At 36.7% G+C, this 16,694-nt stretch overlaps 2 protein-coding genes across 2 annotated transcripts; one reads left to right on the top strand and one right to left on the bottom strand.

The window, feature by feature from the left end:
* The first annotated feature begins 213 nt into the window (after positions 1–213).
* On the top strand, positions 214–2,654 carry LOC126628461 (uncharacterized). The gene has a single exon (XM_050298158.1). It carries the CDS (start codon positions 296–298, stop codon positions 2,567–2,569), a length of 2,274 nt encoding a protein of 757 aa, XP_050154115.1. The 5' UTR covers positions 214–295; the 3' UTR covers positions 2,570–2,654.
* A 7,643-nt stretch (positions 2,655–10,297) lies between these two features.
* Positions 10,298–16,448, bottom strand: LOC126628452 (bifunctional riboflavin biosynthesis protein RIBA 1, chloroplastic-like). The gene is made up of 7 exons (XM_050298145.1): positions 16,100–16,448; positions 14,921–15,257; positions 14,579–14,794; positions 13,877–14,199; positions 13,279–13,408; positions 11,504–11,800; positions 10,298–10,901 (listed from the first exon to the last, which is right to left on the bottom strand). Exons 1-7 carry the CDS (start codon positions 16,147–16,149, stop codon positions 10,635–10,637), a joined length of 1,620 nt encoding a protein of 539 aa, XP_050154102.1. The 5' UTR covers positions 16,150–16,448; the 3' UTR covers positions 10,298–10,634.
* Between the last annotated feature and the right edge of the window lie 246 nt (positions 16,449–16,694).

Raw genomic sequence — 16,694 nt, 5'->3', positions numbered from 1 at the left:
CAACAACCCAAAGTATGTATTTTACTCTCAATTCCTGTTACAATTTTTTGTTTATAAATTATGATTAAATTGATGTCTTGCAATTTCTCTTAACTATTGCCTAATTTGTTTTAGTTTGTAAAATTAGCATATATGTTCATATTTCTTTTAATTTAAAGTTAGTCAATCTATGTTTTTTTACTTTTCAGTTATGGAAAGATATTTCAAAAGAAAAACACAACCTGAGATATTAGAACCGTCTCCAAAGAGTCCAAAGAACAATGAAAGTAGTTCAAAACAAACTTGTGTGGATTCTATGGAAATTAACTCGGAAACTCTCCAGTATGATCCTGGATTGCGTAGACCGATTTTGAGTTATCATCCTAATGTTCGAGACCAAGTTCGAAGAGCCTATCTCCAAAATAAACCTTGTCAACCAAAAACCCATGCATTTCCCTACACAAATTTTGGGACAAAGCCTAGAAGGTTCAATCCTGCTTGGTTTACTCAATTTCCTAATTGGTTGGAGTATAGCACATCACAGGATGCTGCCTATTGTTTATGTTGTTATCTCTTCAAACCTGATATTGGAGATCAATCTGGTGGGGATACTTTTGTTGGAGTCGGATTCAAGAATTGGAAGTGCAAGAAGAAACTAGAAATTCATGTTGGAGGACCTAATAGTTCTCATAATAATGCTTGGAGAAACTGTGAAGCCTTATTAAACCAAAAACAACATATTGAAACAGTTATCTCAAAACAAACTGACCAAGATCGAATTGATTATCGAACTCGATTAGGTGCATCAGTTGGTGTTAGTAGAATTCTCTTACAACAAGGTCTTCCATTTCGTGGGCATGATGAATATGAAAATTCACTCAACCAAGGAAACTTTCTTGAAATTCTACGGTGGCTACGTCATTATAATGAGGGTATAAAGGCTGTCACGCTAGAAAATGCTCCTGAAAATTTGAAATTGACATCACCTGATATTCAGAAGGACATCTCAAGTGCTATTTCATATGAAATCATCAGTGCAATCACTAGTGATATTAATGATTCTTTATTTTCCATTCTTGTTGATGAATCACGAGACAAGTCTTCAAAGGAGCAAATGGCCATTGTATTGCGCTTTGTGGATAAGGGTCATGTGATAGAGCGCTTTGTAGGTATTGAGCATGTTGTAGATACTAAAGCTTCCTCACTCAAGTTAGCCATTGATGATTTCTTTTCTAGACATGGATTGAGCATATCAAAATTGCGTGGGCAAGGCTATGATGGGGCAAGTAATATGCAAGGTGAGTTCAATGGCCTTAAAGCACTAATTTTAAATGAGAATGAGTCTGCCTTTTATGTTCATTGTTTTGCTCATCAACTTCAATTAGCTCTAGTAGCAGTGGCAAAAAAAAATTCTGAAATTGGAGATCTCTTTACTATGGTTTCTTCTGTGGTGAATATTGTGGTGGCATCTTCTAAGCGTCGTGATATTCTTAGAGAGAAACATGCTCATGTAGTTTTGGAAGCACTAGAAAATAACGAGCTTTCAAGTGGACAAGGTTTGAATCAAGAAACTACTCTTAAGCGGGCTAGTGACACGCGATGGAGCTCTCACTATAATTGTTTAATCAGCTTGGCTCACATGTTCTCATCAACGATAGAAGTGCTTGAGATTGTAAGAAAAGATGGAACAAGTTCTGAAAAAAAATTTGAAGCAAAGGTTCTATTGACTTTTATTCAATCTTTCAACTTTATTTTTGGTCTACACTTGATGAAAAAGGTTTTGGGGATCACAAACGATTTATCGCAGGCATTGCAAAAGAAGGATCAAGATATTGTGAATGCAATGAACTTGGTCAATATATGCAAAGGAAGATTGCAAAGGATGCGAGAAAGTGGTTGGGAATCCTTATTTGATGAAGTTTCATCCTTTTGTGACAAGAATCGTATTAAAATTCCTAGCATGGATGATATTTTTACGAGTGGAGAGCGACCAAACCGAAAAGCTCATCCCATCACAAACGTGCACCATTATCGGGTTGATTTATTCACCGATGTCATAGATAAACAACTCACTGAGTTAAATGATCGATTTACTGAGAAGAATACTGAACTACTTCTTTGCGTGGCATGTTTAAGTCCAAGTAATTCTTTCTCTGCCTTTGACAAAGAAAAATTGATGCGTCTTGCCCAATTTTATCCAAGTGATTTTTCAGAGCACGATCTTGAGTTACTCAAAGAACAGCTTGAGAATTATATTTGGGACATGACCTCTAATAGTGAGTTTGCAGATTTGAAAGGAATTAGTGATCTTGCACAAAAGATGGTTGGAACCAAGAAAGATCATACTTATCCGTTAGTGTACTTGCTTTTGACACTGGCACTCATCTTACCGGTTGCAACAGCAAGTGTAGAGCGAGTCTTTTCTGCTATGAACATTGTTAAGAACACCCTACGCAATCAAATGGGTGATTTGTGGATGAACGATTGTTTGGTTGCTTATATTGAAAAGGATATTTTTAATAGTATAGAGGACGAGGCTATCATGCAACGGTTTCAAAATATGAAAACTCGTCGAGGACAATTATTTTAATTATTGGGAATATGTAATATTATCAATGCTATGTTATTTTGAATTTTGGTTACTTTTCATATACATACTATGATGTTTTGGTTAACAGTTTTGTAACTACTATTGATTTAATTTTTTTTAATATTTGTGAGAGGCCCCTCCTAACCCGAAATCCTGGCTCCGCCACTGCACAGACTAGGCCAAAGTACTCTAAAAGCTAACTACATCCTTTTATGGATGATTGGTGATGCAGGCGTGCCAATTCCCTATCGAGCTCGGTCGAGCGAATATGATGGAAGTGGTGGTGTGATGTGAAACACACCGCCAATTTCTACACCAAGCGACCTCGAACGAGGAAGGAGCACTCTCGGCATTGAGTTCTAAAACTTGAAGATAAGGTTATGCCTCTGCTACGAAGTTCAATCTTCTACACCAGGGTAGGCTACCTCAACTATATTTGTGAAAATATGCGCTGAATCAGTATCAGACTGTATGGACAAAAATACTAAAAGGAAATGAGCGCTTTTATGGTGAAATTTATTTTGTATGTCAGACTCTGAATGATCCTTGTGAATAATCAATCATAGAACACCTCACTCCATTGAGAGAACTGAAAAAGTACTATTCTTCAGCTGAGACTTGGGATACATAACCAGTCAAACGAGGAGTACGTGTTGTTTAACCAAACTAAAGAAACTCCTAGACTGAGCTAGTTCTAAGGCTCCAGTAATGGTTAACCAAACTAAATTTGTGTTGGTTTGTCAATCTAGTGATGTTTAACCAAACTGAATATGTGATGACGATGTTTAACCAAACTAAATATGTGATGACGTGTTAGTAGAGCAGTTAGTATTTTTTTTGGGTATAAGAAGGTTTCGCATAGAGTAAGGGTTTTGGGTAAAGCATTTATTTGTGTGTTGACTTGAAGTTCCTTTCGATGTTGCAGAGCTTTGTATTTATAGGAACATGCATGCCTTGGATGATATGCTGTAGAAACAATTTCGATTGCACTATACCTCCTAGAACTTTATCCCCTTATTATTTCGAGACCTCACGCAAATTTCTACAAAAATAATCTGGTTGCATAAAGGACCAAATTCATTTAGCCTATGTGATAAAAGCACACGTTAACATCAACTCGTGGGACCTTGACTTGTGATGTTCCAACTTCCCATCTATCAACAAAAAATTAGAATACTATAAATTATTAATAATAACAAAAAATTATCTTAACAGTTCCTCCATCCAACGCCCAAGACCACATAAGCCGACGGCGGAAAAACGGGTCTAAACACCGTGATAAGGTTATAGAATGAATTGTTATCACACTACCAACATTAACTTTTCATCATGGACGTCTTGTTAGATAGCTAAACACTTCTCAAGTTGAATGAATTTTTATAAGGATGATATTTCAATGATGACATTCAAAAAGAAAAAATTGGTCTAGACGAGTGGTCGACATTGTATTAATTTAGCAACTACTTGGAGCTTGAGTTCTATGGTATACATATCATCTATAGTATTATTAACATAAGATGGCTTGCTCTTTTGAAAATACCTATCATATCCTCGTTTTTCTTTTGTCATCCTTACTTACAATAAACAATATTTACATAATAAGTAGGGGTGGCAAAAAGTTCCATGGGTTTGGTTCCCTACGGGTACCCGACCTTAATGGAAAGGTTATGGAGCAGAATAAATGGGTAACGGGTGGGTTTGGGGATTCTTTTAACAACCCGAGTCGTGCATGGACCGGTGGTGGTTGTTGCAAAAATTAGATAACCTAAACTTACCTCATTAAGCTTCAAATTTTAGTGTTTCGCAAGTATACGGATCGAATAATAGTATAGCAAAGAGCATCATGGACAACCTCAGTAATTTTTCTTCTTTTTTTGGCCAAAAGATTAATTTCAATAAATTGACTCTATTTTTCTAGTAATGCTACGAATAGTTTGAGAGATGATATTGTTACCATCTTGTAAATTCAGCATAAAACAACTATTCGTAAGTACTTGGAATTCATAATATAATATTTTGGAAGGATCCCTGTCATGCCCCAGACCAAAGTTGGTAGAAAAAACCAAATCCGGAATGTGAGCTAAAAATTAAATAAGTAAATAAAAACTCACTAAAACAGTATGGAAAATTAATTCCTCTTAAAAATAGATGTTAGAACTCTTTACAAGGCTAAAAAATAAATAAATACAAACTCTAGCCTCACATATAGTTCGACCTCAGCCCACCCACCCTCTTGACAGTCTAGTTTGTAAACTTGCGTAACAATCAAGGGGTGAGCTTTTACAGCTCAGTAAGGACATAACCTTATAACAGTAAATTGATTAAACTAAATTAAGTGTTATGGAAACACAAAATTCAATTATAACATGTAACTAGTTATATAAATTAAAATGTCAATGCGTGAATGCGTGAATGCAATCCGACTTAATATCCTTTACCCAACCCGTTAATTTGTATAATAAAGCACGTGGACATGCATGTCCCATACTATGCATTTTACCTCTGCAATGGTGGTTCAAATGTTCTATTACACAAATTAACCCCCTGTAACTTAATCATCCCAATTTCCCCTTAGTCATCTTGCCAAAACCCTTCGTCGCCAATCCCGAATTAAAAGAAATTGTGCACTGTGAGCTCACCTGAGACTTGGTACCTAATAAGAGTTTGGCTCAACCAAGGTTCTAAAAAAACGCTAGGCGTTAGTCGGATGGCGGAAGGGGGCCTAGCTCCTAGGCAGGTGCCTAGGCGGACTAGTTGAATTTGAGTAAATTTATTATATATCATAATAATAAGTGTCTGTTTACACTTAAAAACTTATACTTATATTGAAAATTTGGAAGAGATAAAATTCAAAATAGAAATATCCATAAACTAGAAAGAATACAATTAATATTTTATTTTTAAAAGGTTGTATGGGTTAAATGAATGGTAAAGAAACAATTTTATCAAGAACATAAACTAAAGGATACAATTAATATTTTTTTTATTAAAAAAGCTTGTATGGGTTAAAGGAACCGTAGAGAAACAATTTAATATGAAAACATGTTAACATTGGTAACTGACTCATTAACTCCTGTGAGTGGTGACTTGTAACCACCCATCTCGGAATTTATGAAACGAAATGGTATTTTCATAATTTTCACTTTGGGCTAGATATTTTGAAATACGTTTGCTTTTGGGTCTTGTTTGGTGTGCCCAATGGGCCCACCTTTGGTTTTTGTCCCCCCAGCCCAAAGCAACTCAGCTCTCTCATTCTCTCCTTCACTTTTCTCTTTTTCTCTGATTCCCCCAATTCTCTCTCTCTCTCAGCTCACTCTCTTCATCTCTCTCCCTCGCTGCATCCCTTTTCCCCGAGCACCACAAACCACCAACCCTCCTCGATGAGCCTTTCGACCTCTTGACGTGGGAAGGAAACCAAACCCAGGTTCCCCGCGTGAGCTGTGGGTTTCAGACGACTTCCTGGCCAACTCCGGCCACCACTTGGGAAACAAAAGGTAAAACCCTAATCTACTCTTGGTGGTCTTCATTTTGGTGGGTATATCGCATGTTAGTGTGGAGAATCGGAGTTGAATGAAGCTCTAGAAGCTCGGGCTTCCTTCTCCGTCTAGTTTGGCCAACTCGACCCGAAAATGGGTCAAACCCAGACCCAACTAAATCAGCCCAGGTTTTTTAGCCATGGACTTCGGCCTACTAAACCCAGCCCAAGTCTAATAGCCATAAAGCCCAAAACCAAGGCATTCGGCCTTATTTGAACTCAAACCTAAACCTAGGCCCAACCTTGAGGCCCAACTCAGATAACCCAAGCCCAACCCAAATGGAACCAAACTCGACCAGGATCCAGCCTAGACCCAGTCGGATCCTAGAGCCATGGCCAGTGCGTGGGTGGCGCGTGGGGGTACCTGAGGTCCCTCATATGTTTTTTCGACGTTTTGAATCCATTTATTATGTCCGCTTTTCGAAATTGAATCGTTATGGTAGAGTTTTATTAATTGGACCCTTTATGTGCTTAGGTACGATTAATAGCGGTGTTTCTGTCCCTCACATTTCACACAGCTCTTCAACGATGGAGTATATGTGAGTGGACCCCTTCCAAAATGAATAATTTTGCTATTAGAAATGCATATATGAAAAACATGATTTATTGGTTAAGTTTTATGGAACGTTTTATGAGTAAATTAAATTTTACTTTTTATGAGATATCATGCTTTACTGAGAATATTTTGGAATACCATGCTTTATCGATTTCATGTTCTTTGTAGTATATATGATGGATGACTATATACTATGAAGATGTTTTGTGATATGATGTTTGAGCTACTGAGCTCTGTTGAGATATATGTACTTATGTTTGGAAAGATTATATACAATGTTTTTGTGCTTATCTAGTGGTCACTATTTTGCCTATGGGCGAATGTCCTACCTTCAGGTGAGTATGATACCACTAATTAGCACACTATATATGATATATGTCTTATGAAAGGTTTTATGGCATGCAATGGTTCTCGGAAAACCTATTACTTATTATGCTATACAAGTTTTCTAAACCTGGGGGTTAGTACGTTAGAGATTAACTGTTTTAGTACTACTTATATATCAACTTGGTCCATTCATGTTTTGTTTTGCACCCCATTGGGACATAGAATCGAGGCGTACAATCCCAGCGTCAAGGCACTCTCGCATCGACACCTTCAAGTCTTCTCGGTGTATGACCTATCTTTTTGTTCGATCAATTTTATATTATTCATTTTTTTAGTGTCTCGAATTAGTTGTATGTTATGAAGACGTTCCACAATTGCATATTCATTATAATTAAGTTTATGAGTTTTATTTATGTAGGTTAATTGTTTTTAGTTTCATGCATCCTAATATGGCTTAGTCGCATCCGGTGTCAGCCAGCATGTGCCTACCCTGGTGTTTGGAGAATATCAGGGTCGGGCATGTCATGACTCCTTGAAGTGAACACCTCTTTGATAAAAACAGAAGCGTACGTGAACCCATTGCCCTCTTGTTCTCCCTCTGAAGCTGCAAACCAGGTGCGGTGAGATAGTGAGAGATGCGACGCAAGATGGTGCAGAGATGTAACGTAGATGCAACGGGATGCAAGTCTGGGAGATGCAGTGATTGTGAGAGATGTGAATGCGAAAGGATGAAGAAAGCCTACAATTCACGACGAAAGTGCAGAATCAACAACGAGATTTCAAAATCATGGACCACCTAGACTGGCCGCTTACCACCGCCTAAACCGCCTAGAAAGCGCCTAGGCGGCCGCCTAAACCCTCCTCGATTTTCATCAACGGTTTGCCCTAAATCGGATCAACCTTTACCGTTTAGCGCCTAGGCGGCTGCCTAGGCCGACTTTTAGAACACTAGGCTCAACCACACAAAAGATCATTTCCATTACCCTTTTTCCACAATTCCTTTCACAAATTTGAATCTCCAACCACAAGACACATCATGAATGATTCACAATTCCTTTCATTTTATCATTCACATGTTCCAAAATATATTCTCAACCAAGAGTAATTCCATAGTAACTAACAGACATCCAACAAAACAATGATGTACACATATCCAAGTAACACTCAACAAGAGTATTCAATCAATGAGATAAAAAAAATATAGAATTCCATGAAATTTAATATAATCAATCTCCGTAAAAGTCTGCCATATTGCTCCTACCTGAACTCCAAAGCATTGCTCCAACTCGTTATTACAAGAGTTCACAACCTTGATAAAATCCTATTCACAAGTATAAGCAAATCACAAGACTCTAACTAATCAAAGTACTTGGGTTACTAATATACCACCACTCAAATCAAATATCAATTTAGTTGAACTATAATACTATACAAAATAGTTTTGTGTATGGTAAACATATTATGTAATTTGTATAAAATAACCTGTACATAAAACCGTTTTACCAACATGCTTATTCATTTATAACTTAAACGATTGAAACGAAATACAGTACTTTCTAGCCACCCATATTACTACACATTAACCAAGTATCCTCACTCTAAGGAACTCAAAACTAATACTACAAGTCAAGTATCAACAACCACTAACATACAAAGTTCTAAGACCATCTCCAACAGATTAGGTCATAGGGCTATAGTCTATGCTATAGCTTGAAATGAGAAAAAAACAACCATCTCTAATGGAGGGGCCAACGGAGAAAGGGACCCACTGGGCCAAAGAGAAGCCTGATGGCCATCGGGTTGGACAAATGCAGCCAGCTAGCCAGCCCGTTTCAAGGGCCCAGTTTGCTGCAACCAACAGTCACATGACGTTAGCTGATGTCATGTAGCCGTTGGATTTTGGAATTTTATTTATTTTATTTATTTTTATAAATACCCAAGTATTTTCTACACCATTTCTCATATCATTTTCACCATTCCATACTATCTTACCTCTTCCATCATTTCTACACCATTTCTCACATCATTAAGTTGTTGTACTATAATATTTAAGGTATTGTATTTCAATGAAGTTGTATTAAAATTAAAGGAAAACTAATGAAAAAGGTTTGAAAACTTTGAGTTTTAATGATAATGACAAAATAAAGGGTAAAGTGAATAGTACCAAGATTGACTTTTTAGTGTAAAAATGTGGTTTTTCGTTAAAGTGAACAGTACCAGGTGCTTTTCGTTAAAGTTCCCTAAAATTAAAGCATTTAATAACATTAAATAACATTAAACTTAAACAACATGAAACTTAAAACAACATTTAACAAATAACAACACAATCTCCACCCTAGTCACTTGAAATCATATATGAAAAATTATTGAGATTATATAAAGATAAGAAATCAAGAGACTTATTCATTTAGCGACATGTGACACTCAAAATATATCCGGAAACCTTATTTTAATATGGTAGTTTAATTCAATTGACCAATTAAATTAAAGAACAAACTTAAAAAATAAATTATTGAGGGGCTAAAAAAGAGCTCATTCGGTTGGAAATGATATATAAATATGGTATGACACTATTCATTAGAAACTAATTTTTTGCAGGGTTATAACTTTGACGGGGGCTAAACATAGCCCCTTCGGTTGGAGATGGCCTAAGTACCCAAATTCTAGTTCCATTGTACCAACTTATCCAAATGAGACCACAGCTTTGTCCAAGGTTGTCGAATACCTATGCTCTGATACCATTTTGTCATGCCCCGAACACGAGATCGGCAAAAAAAAATTCTGTACAATGAAAGCTGGGTTTGATCCAACGTTATTTCTCATTGCTAATCTAATATATAATCGAAAGATTGTGTCGTAATTCGTTTTTATGCTAAATAAATAAGAAATAAATCGCATAAAAGCTTATTTTAGTCGAGTTATTGCGAAAAAAAACATAAATCACAAGATCAAACTAGAACGTTGAAATGAAAAGAAAACTAGAACGAACCACTTTGAAAATGGTTCGTAGTGATATGGGGCTCTTGAGTCTAAAACCGATTCCTTGGGCTGAATTTGTAGTATGATTATTGCACCGAAACTTTGATTTGGGATGTTACGTCAATTGAGAATCATGCTATGCTAGATGTAGCAAAGCAATAAGATTAAGAGACGATGGAGATCAATTTTGGCAAATGTAAATTCATCTAAACTATATGGAGAAGAGAGAGAGCTTGGGCTCGGAACACAATGAACAAAAGAAGAAAGCACTACCTACCATTAGCAGTTACTAGGAAATTATTAAAAACTCTCTGTATGACCATTTAAGGGGTGAATAACAAACATTTCATATACGATCAAGTCCGACAAAACTTTAATAATAAACATTCAACTTGATGCTTCTATTTGTATTTGGAAATAAAAACACATTAATAAGGTGTGGCAACGACGAAAGTTGCAACATGTCAACAACAAAAAATCCACTCACGTTGATGTTACCAATGCGAGAGATGTCGCATACAACAGAATGCATGTAAGTTTCTCCCGTGATCTTGACGAGAGAAATAACAACGTAGGAAAGAATGTGATAGCCATGAATATTATCTCAGCATCAGAGAATCAGCTACCCACCTGAATCCCCGGTTGAGGAGCTGAAACCGACATTTTTTTCACGTCCCGGGGACACCATTAGATTCGTTGTCAATTTTCGAACTACTTTCATCGATTGTGCCGTTTACATGACCATTACTTTTTGAACCGTAGATGTGCCCCATTTTTGCCCGTTTAGTCTCCAAGTATTTCTGGTTCTCCATAGTTATTGGTGCCAACAATGGGACTCTGCCAGCAATGGCCAAACCATAACCCTTGAGACCAATATATTTTGCAGGATTGTTCGTCATCAGCTTCATTGTTCGAACACCTAGATCTCGTAGTATCTGCGAAAGAATTTAGTCATGAATTTAGATATCAAGACAATCCACCTTACACTATGGGAGATTGTTTCAAGAAACAAGCCTAGGAAAATCTATATGCAAATCTGCCTTAAAAGCATTAGTGTAACAATTATAAATATCAACATATAGTCACAAGAAAGTAATTCAAATAACAATTTGATAACAGTAACCAACTCAAAAGACCTGAAGCAGAAGATTCCCAGCCCCGACGCCAAAACGTTTCCAACATGGTGATGAGAAAGGAACTAGAATGTGATGAAAAAACTACACAGTATTTTATGGATTCACATCTAAATCAAAGTAATTATAGATTTAATGTTCTAGACACTATATAAGGCAATTAAATCCATTGTCCATAAATGAATCCCGATCCTTTGTAGATCCCCAACAACTAGCAAAATTTATTACAATGGGATCGAATCAATTCTGCAATCCGGTCAGCCAAGAAAGGGACAATTTTCTAGTGAATGAAAGGCTCATGTAAGCAACAATTTTAACAATATGTCAATACATCTACAAGAAAAGATATGCAATGCTGAAAATGATGACACAGATGATATGATTTACTGCTAAGAAACCAGTACCTGTGCACCTATGCCATACTCGCGAGAATCAACAGGTAATCCCAGCTCCTCATTGGCTTCAACAGTGTCACGCCCAGCATCCTGCAGTGTATAAGCTCGGAGCTTGTGACCCAAACCAATTCCTCTACCTTCATGTCCACGGAGATACACCAAAACACCCCTACCAGCTGCTTCAATTTGCTTCATTGCAAGTGCAAGCTGGTTTCCACAGTCACATCTGGCTGACCCAAATATGTCACCAGTGAGGCACTCAGAGTGTACCCTCACAAGTATTTCTTGCCCGTCAGCAATTTCACCCTGTACATTTTAAAATCCTGCAAATAGTTACTTACAGGAATAAACATTGATCAACCAAAGAATATTGTTTTACTTTTCATCCAACCCTCACAATTTAGTGTATCTCCCAACTAGTTATATGAAATTGTGATACAGAATACAACCACGCTATGGAAAGATAGTAGGACAAAAATTGTTGTGATATGAATTTATGTAGGAAGGGAGAGAAATTGATGCAGTAGAAAGGAGAGAAAAGAAGATGGGAAAGATGTTGAACAGAAGGATAATGAGAGGCAATTAGGGGGTATGACAACCTGTTTCTTTATTATCACACCAATATGCCAAAGTCTGAAATCCTATTACAATGAGGGCTTTCAGTGAAGGCAATCCCATGAAAACAAAGTACCTTACATGTCCTCATAAAGTATTGAGATAACATGATAAATAAAACCCTAAACTATTAGAAAAACAGGTAGATAAACAGCTACCCACAATTCTAATTCCACAAAATAAAACATTAAATAAAATAAACATAATTTCAAAGCTCTTCCTTATCCCTCAATAAATAAAAACTATATTCTTAAATCCATCATCAAATAGAGTCTGAAAAGAAACTTAGGATACAGAAACAAGCTAAACATAATTAGGTGGTAGATGGTGGAGGATAGACAATTGCACATCCAGCTAGAAAACTGTGGAGTCTTGAGCAGGAAGACGTAAGTGCAATCTCCCATAGAAAAATATAACCTAAGATTACCTTCCTCTAACTTAGCTTTCAAGTTTCAACCCTTCTGGCAGATCCTTCATTGGATAAAGATAATATCCCTGAAGGGTTCCAGGAGCTGTCAATAAAGAAAACTATAACAGGTATCTATAAGCTAGTTGAATAAAGATAATTACATGACAACAAATGATTCCTTGTAGCATAAAAAACTTTGATCATTGAACAGTTGTAATATCTCAAGTTCATTTGCTCACAACGGATGACTGTTCATGACAAGACACTGCCAATAATATGAAGCAAAGACTTAAAAGCATGAGGTGCAAGCCTCATGATTAATTGATATAAACTTTTCACGTTTAGGGGTATTATCCTAGAGCCACTTGTCGATAATCGATATATCATCTCAAGGGCCTTTCATGTCATCTCTGTCATTTTTCTGAAGTTTTCTTGCTAGATTCATATCTGAGGACTCCCAAATAAGTGATTCCATAAATTCATCCTAAGAAATCAAGTACACAACATCTGGTATATATACTAAAAAAATGAGCTCTAAGAAGTGAGCAAAAATAATATCTACAAAAATAATCGCAGGTAACTAAGTCAACCAAACACCCACAAAGTAGAATGCTAACACCAGGAGAATTCTACAGAACAAAGATGGCAAAACAATCCACTAAGGGAAGAATTCCAACCAACGGCTATTTATGACGGGTGTCGGATAATGAAGGTTAGATAGTTTTAAGGGGAGAATACTCTATGTCAATGATTTGCTTACTTTAACCATAGCAATGTGCTCAATCCCATCGAGCAATGATTTATAACAGTAGGCTTCAAATGGCCCCCACATTGTGGGTATGCGTGCAACTCCAGCCCTCTCCACCAACTTATCTCTTTTCCTTCTATATCTGAAAGTTACAATTCACAGACATCGTAATTCGAATTTCTTACACTAAATCTGAAGAACATGACAAAAATCAACATTTAATATTTACTTGTCCTAACAGAAGTATACCAAGAAGTAACAATAACATTAATTCATTACTTCACAAAAAAGTTAGCCTTTTGAAGAAAAGGAAAGAAAAGAGGGCAAGGTTTTTGGACAGCCCTTAAACCATTCTTAGCTGAATGAAAGAAATAGAAGTTATAATTATTTAAAGTATATATAAGCTGTCAAATAAACATTCTTCACTCACTCATAGATGCTAACTTGAGGATTGCAGAATGACCCAAAAAAATATGTAATAACCTTTATTCAGTTAATGAAACAGTTGTGTGTAGTCATCTTTGAACTAGTCAAGTATTAAGGATTTATTTGGTAACTACAGCTAGTACACTTTGAACTCATAATGTCCAGACACAATCATTCAGAGTACCTTATCAAATCAGCAATGGAAACAATTTTCAAGTTTTCTGCCCTTGCAAATTCAAGAAGCTTTGGTAACCTAGCCATAGAACCGTCATCATCCACAATTTCACATAAAACTGCTACTGGATCCAGCCCAGCCAACATAGCAAGATCAACTGAAGCTTCAGTGTGACCGGCTCTTTTTAGAACTCCTCCCTCTCTGTACTTTAGGGGAAAGATATGTCCTGGGCGGTTGAAATCTTCAGGTGTTGAATCTCTTGATGCAAGAGCCAAGACTGTTGCAGCTCTATCACGAGCAGAAACACCAGTTGTCGTACCACGTTTTGCATCCTATGGAGTCCAATACATTGGGGTCATCTACATAAGAGTTAATATAATTCACAAAACAGGTATATAATCAATAAAGTAATAGTTTACACTTTTACTACCCAATCCTAAGACAAAGACAAGGTTGGCAATACCAATTCTAGTCAGCTCCACTGTCCCTAAAAAATATTGAGTCAAAATCCAGCTACGTATATACAATATCCTTTTCACTCTTTCCCCAGCCATTGAGAGATCCAACAACCTCGGATGCAGTTACTGACCAGAATTGTAAAATACATGGAACAAGAAGCCTGTGATCCTGATAAGGTCATTGTTCCTCTCCTAATCGCACATCTCAATATGCATAATTGGGTTTAATTTAATGGAAAGTTTAACTACATACCACTGAGACAGTGAATGCCGTACAAAGTTTTTCTTCATTCTGTGTCACCATAAGTGGAAGTTGCAACCTCTCCAAGTCTTCTCCTTTCATGCTCACACAAACAATCCCAGTTCCGTGCTTGACAATAAATGCCATAGCTTCTGGTGTTGCCAAGGAAGCTGCCATTATAAGATCTCCCTCATTTTCTCTATCTTCATCATCTACAACGATAACCATCTGCAATATTTTCTCGAATTAATGATCTGCTATATTATCCACCTCCAGAAAAATTAAGCACAAGAAAAAAAAAGAGTAAATTTATTCCTTAATTTTCCAACAGAAATAAATGCGAAAATGGCCAACCTTGCCTTGACGTATATCTTCAATGGCCTCTGGAATGGAAGAAAATCCATGTATAGGGTGATCTAGATCACCTTCATCATTTTCAGAAGAGAACCCACTAAACGTTGGGGTTGTTTCTGCTGAAACTGTTCCGAAACCTAATGCATCAGGTTGTATTTCACTCCCAGTTGGGTTGCCATTTGGGTAAGACAGGAGACCATCTTCTCCCAGCAAAGCTCTTGCCTTAATTGATCCCTTGGAATGAAAGAACAATTTCCATGATACACTCGGTGTGACAAAACCGGATAATCGCCCATTTGCTGCAAGCGAAGTCCCAGGATATAGAATAGTGTGCCCTCTGAAGATAAAATTAATTAGACATGTATACATAAACCAAGGGGGAAGGGTCTACAATTTCAGAACGAACCTAGCATAGGAGAAGAGTTTCTCAATTGTGCAAACAGCATTTTTGATAAACCGTGTTTACCTGCTAACCTTAAATCACATATAAATTTATTAATTAGGTCATAAAACCCATAGTTCTTAACCAAAATCGTTGAGGGGTAAGTATAGTTTACCCTCACTTTCATATATTTCTATTCTTTTACCCTCTAGAAAATAGATCTTTCTTATCCATCCCGAACTCAGACACTTGTCTTTTTTATAGTTTACCTTCATTATCATACTTGCTATTCTAATTACACTCCAGAAATCTTCACTGACAGCTAGTTTTTCAGCGTTTCGACTCAAATTAACCAGTTGGCCCAATTACAAAAGTTATTCCACACGACCTTCTCTACGTACCTACGCATTTTATTAGGCCGCTAATCAACACTTGAGCGCCCAGATTTCAAATCTGGGACCGAAAGATAAATGGAAAATTTTAGGGGGTGCATGGATAAAAAAATGTTCATAATAGTGGGGTTTTAATATTTCCCTAAATTCTAAATCCCAATTCAGGGTTACAAAACTAAGAATTTCTGAACTAAACAATGAATTTCCAATTTCCATTAAGCACCTTGATCAGTGTAATGTCAATTCATCTCTCCCATATGAAGATTTGAACATTAAACAGACATTACATACAATGCCCCTATTCTGAAACACGAAAAACCTCCATAATCTTCATCAATTTCAGGATTCACATTTCAGATCACTGTAATTATTCAAATCAAATTACGAAGAGAGAGAGAGGCTTACGGAGAAGGGGAAAGAGCCGTTGAGGAGCAATAGGGGTTGATGGAAGCCATTGGAAGCCTGGAGGTGGAGCTGCTGCTTTCAGGTTTTCAGCTCAGCTGTGTTCCGTGAGAGAGAGAGAGAGAGAAAGGGCGAGAGAAAGAGAAAGAGAAGTCAGAGACTTTGAGGTGGTTGCGCCGGTCGGTTAACGAAAGCCACCGCAAAGCAATTGCAGAGAAACGAAACGGAATGATTCAATTCAACGATGCATATCCGGTATTTTCAACAACAACAAAAAGACGGTTCATATCCAGTGGACATTCAATATGACGTCAGCCTTATCCCGCCACCATAGTTTGTGTTAGGAAAGGCACCTTCGTTTTCGTTTTGCCAAAAAAAAAAAAAACCAAAGAATAATACTTCGTTATTCAAAGGATTTAATAAGAATCTTACTTAAAATTGTTTGTTGACGATCTATAGAATTTTGTATTTATAATTATAATCGTTTATATTATAAATTATTTTATAAAGATTATATTTTGCAGAAAAAAATTAATTAAAACTAAAGTTGTTTAATCATCGAACTGTATAAAAACAGGTGAACGAAATTGGTAAAAGT

The sequence above is a fragment of the Malus sylvestris genome, chromosome 1, assembly GCF_916048215.2.
Source record: "Malus sylvestris chromosome 1, drMalSylv7.2, whole genome shotgun sequence".
Taxonomy (NCBI): Eukaryota; Viridiplantae; Streptophyta; class Magnoliopsida; order Rosales; family Rosaceae; genus Malus; species Malus sylvestris.
This window is presented reverse-complemented; position numbering and strand designations above follow the sequence as displayed.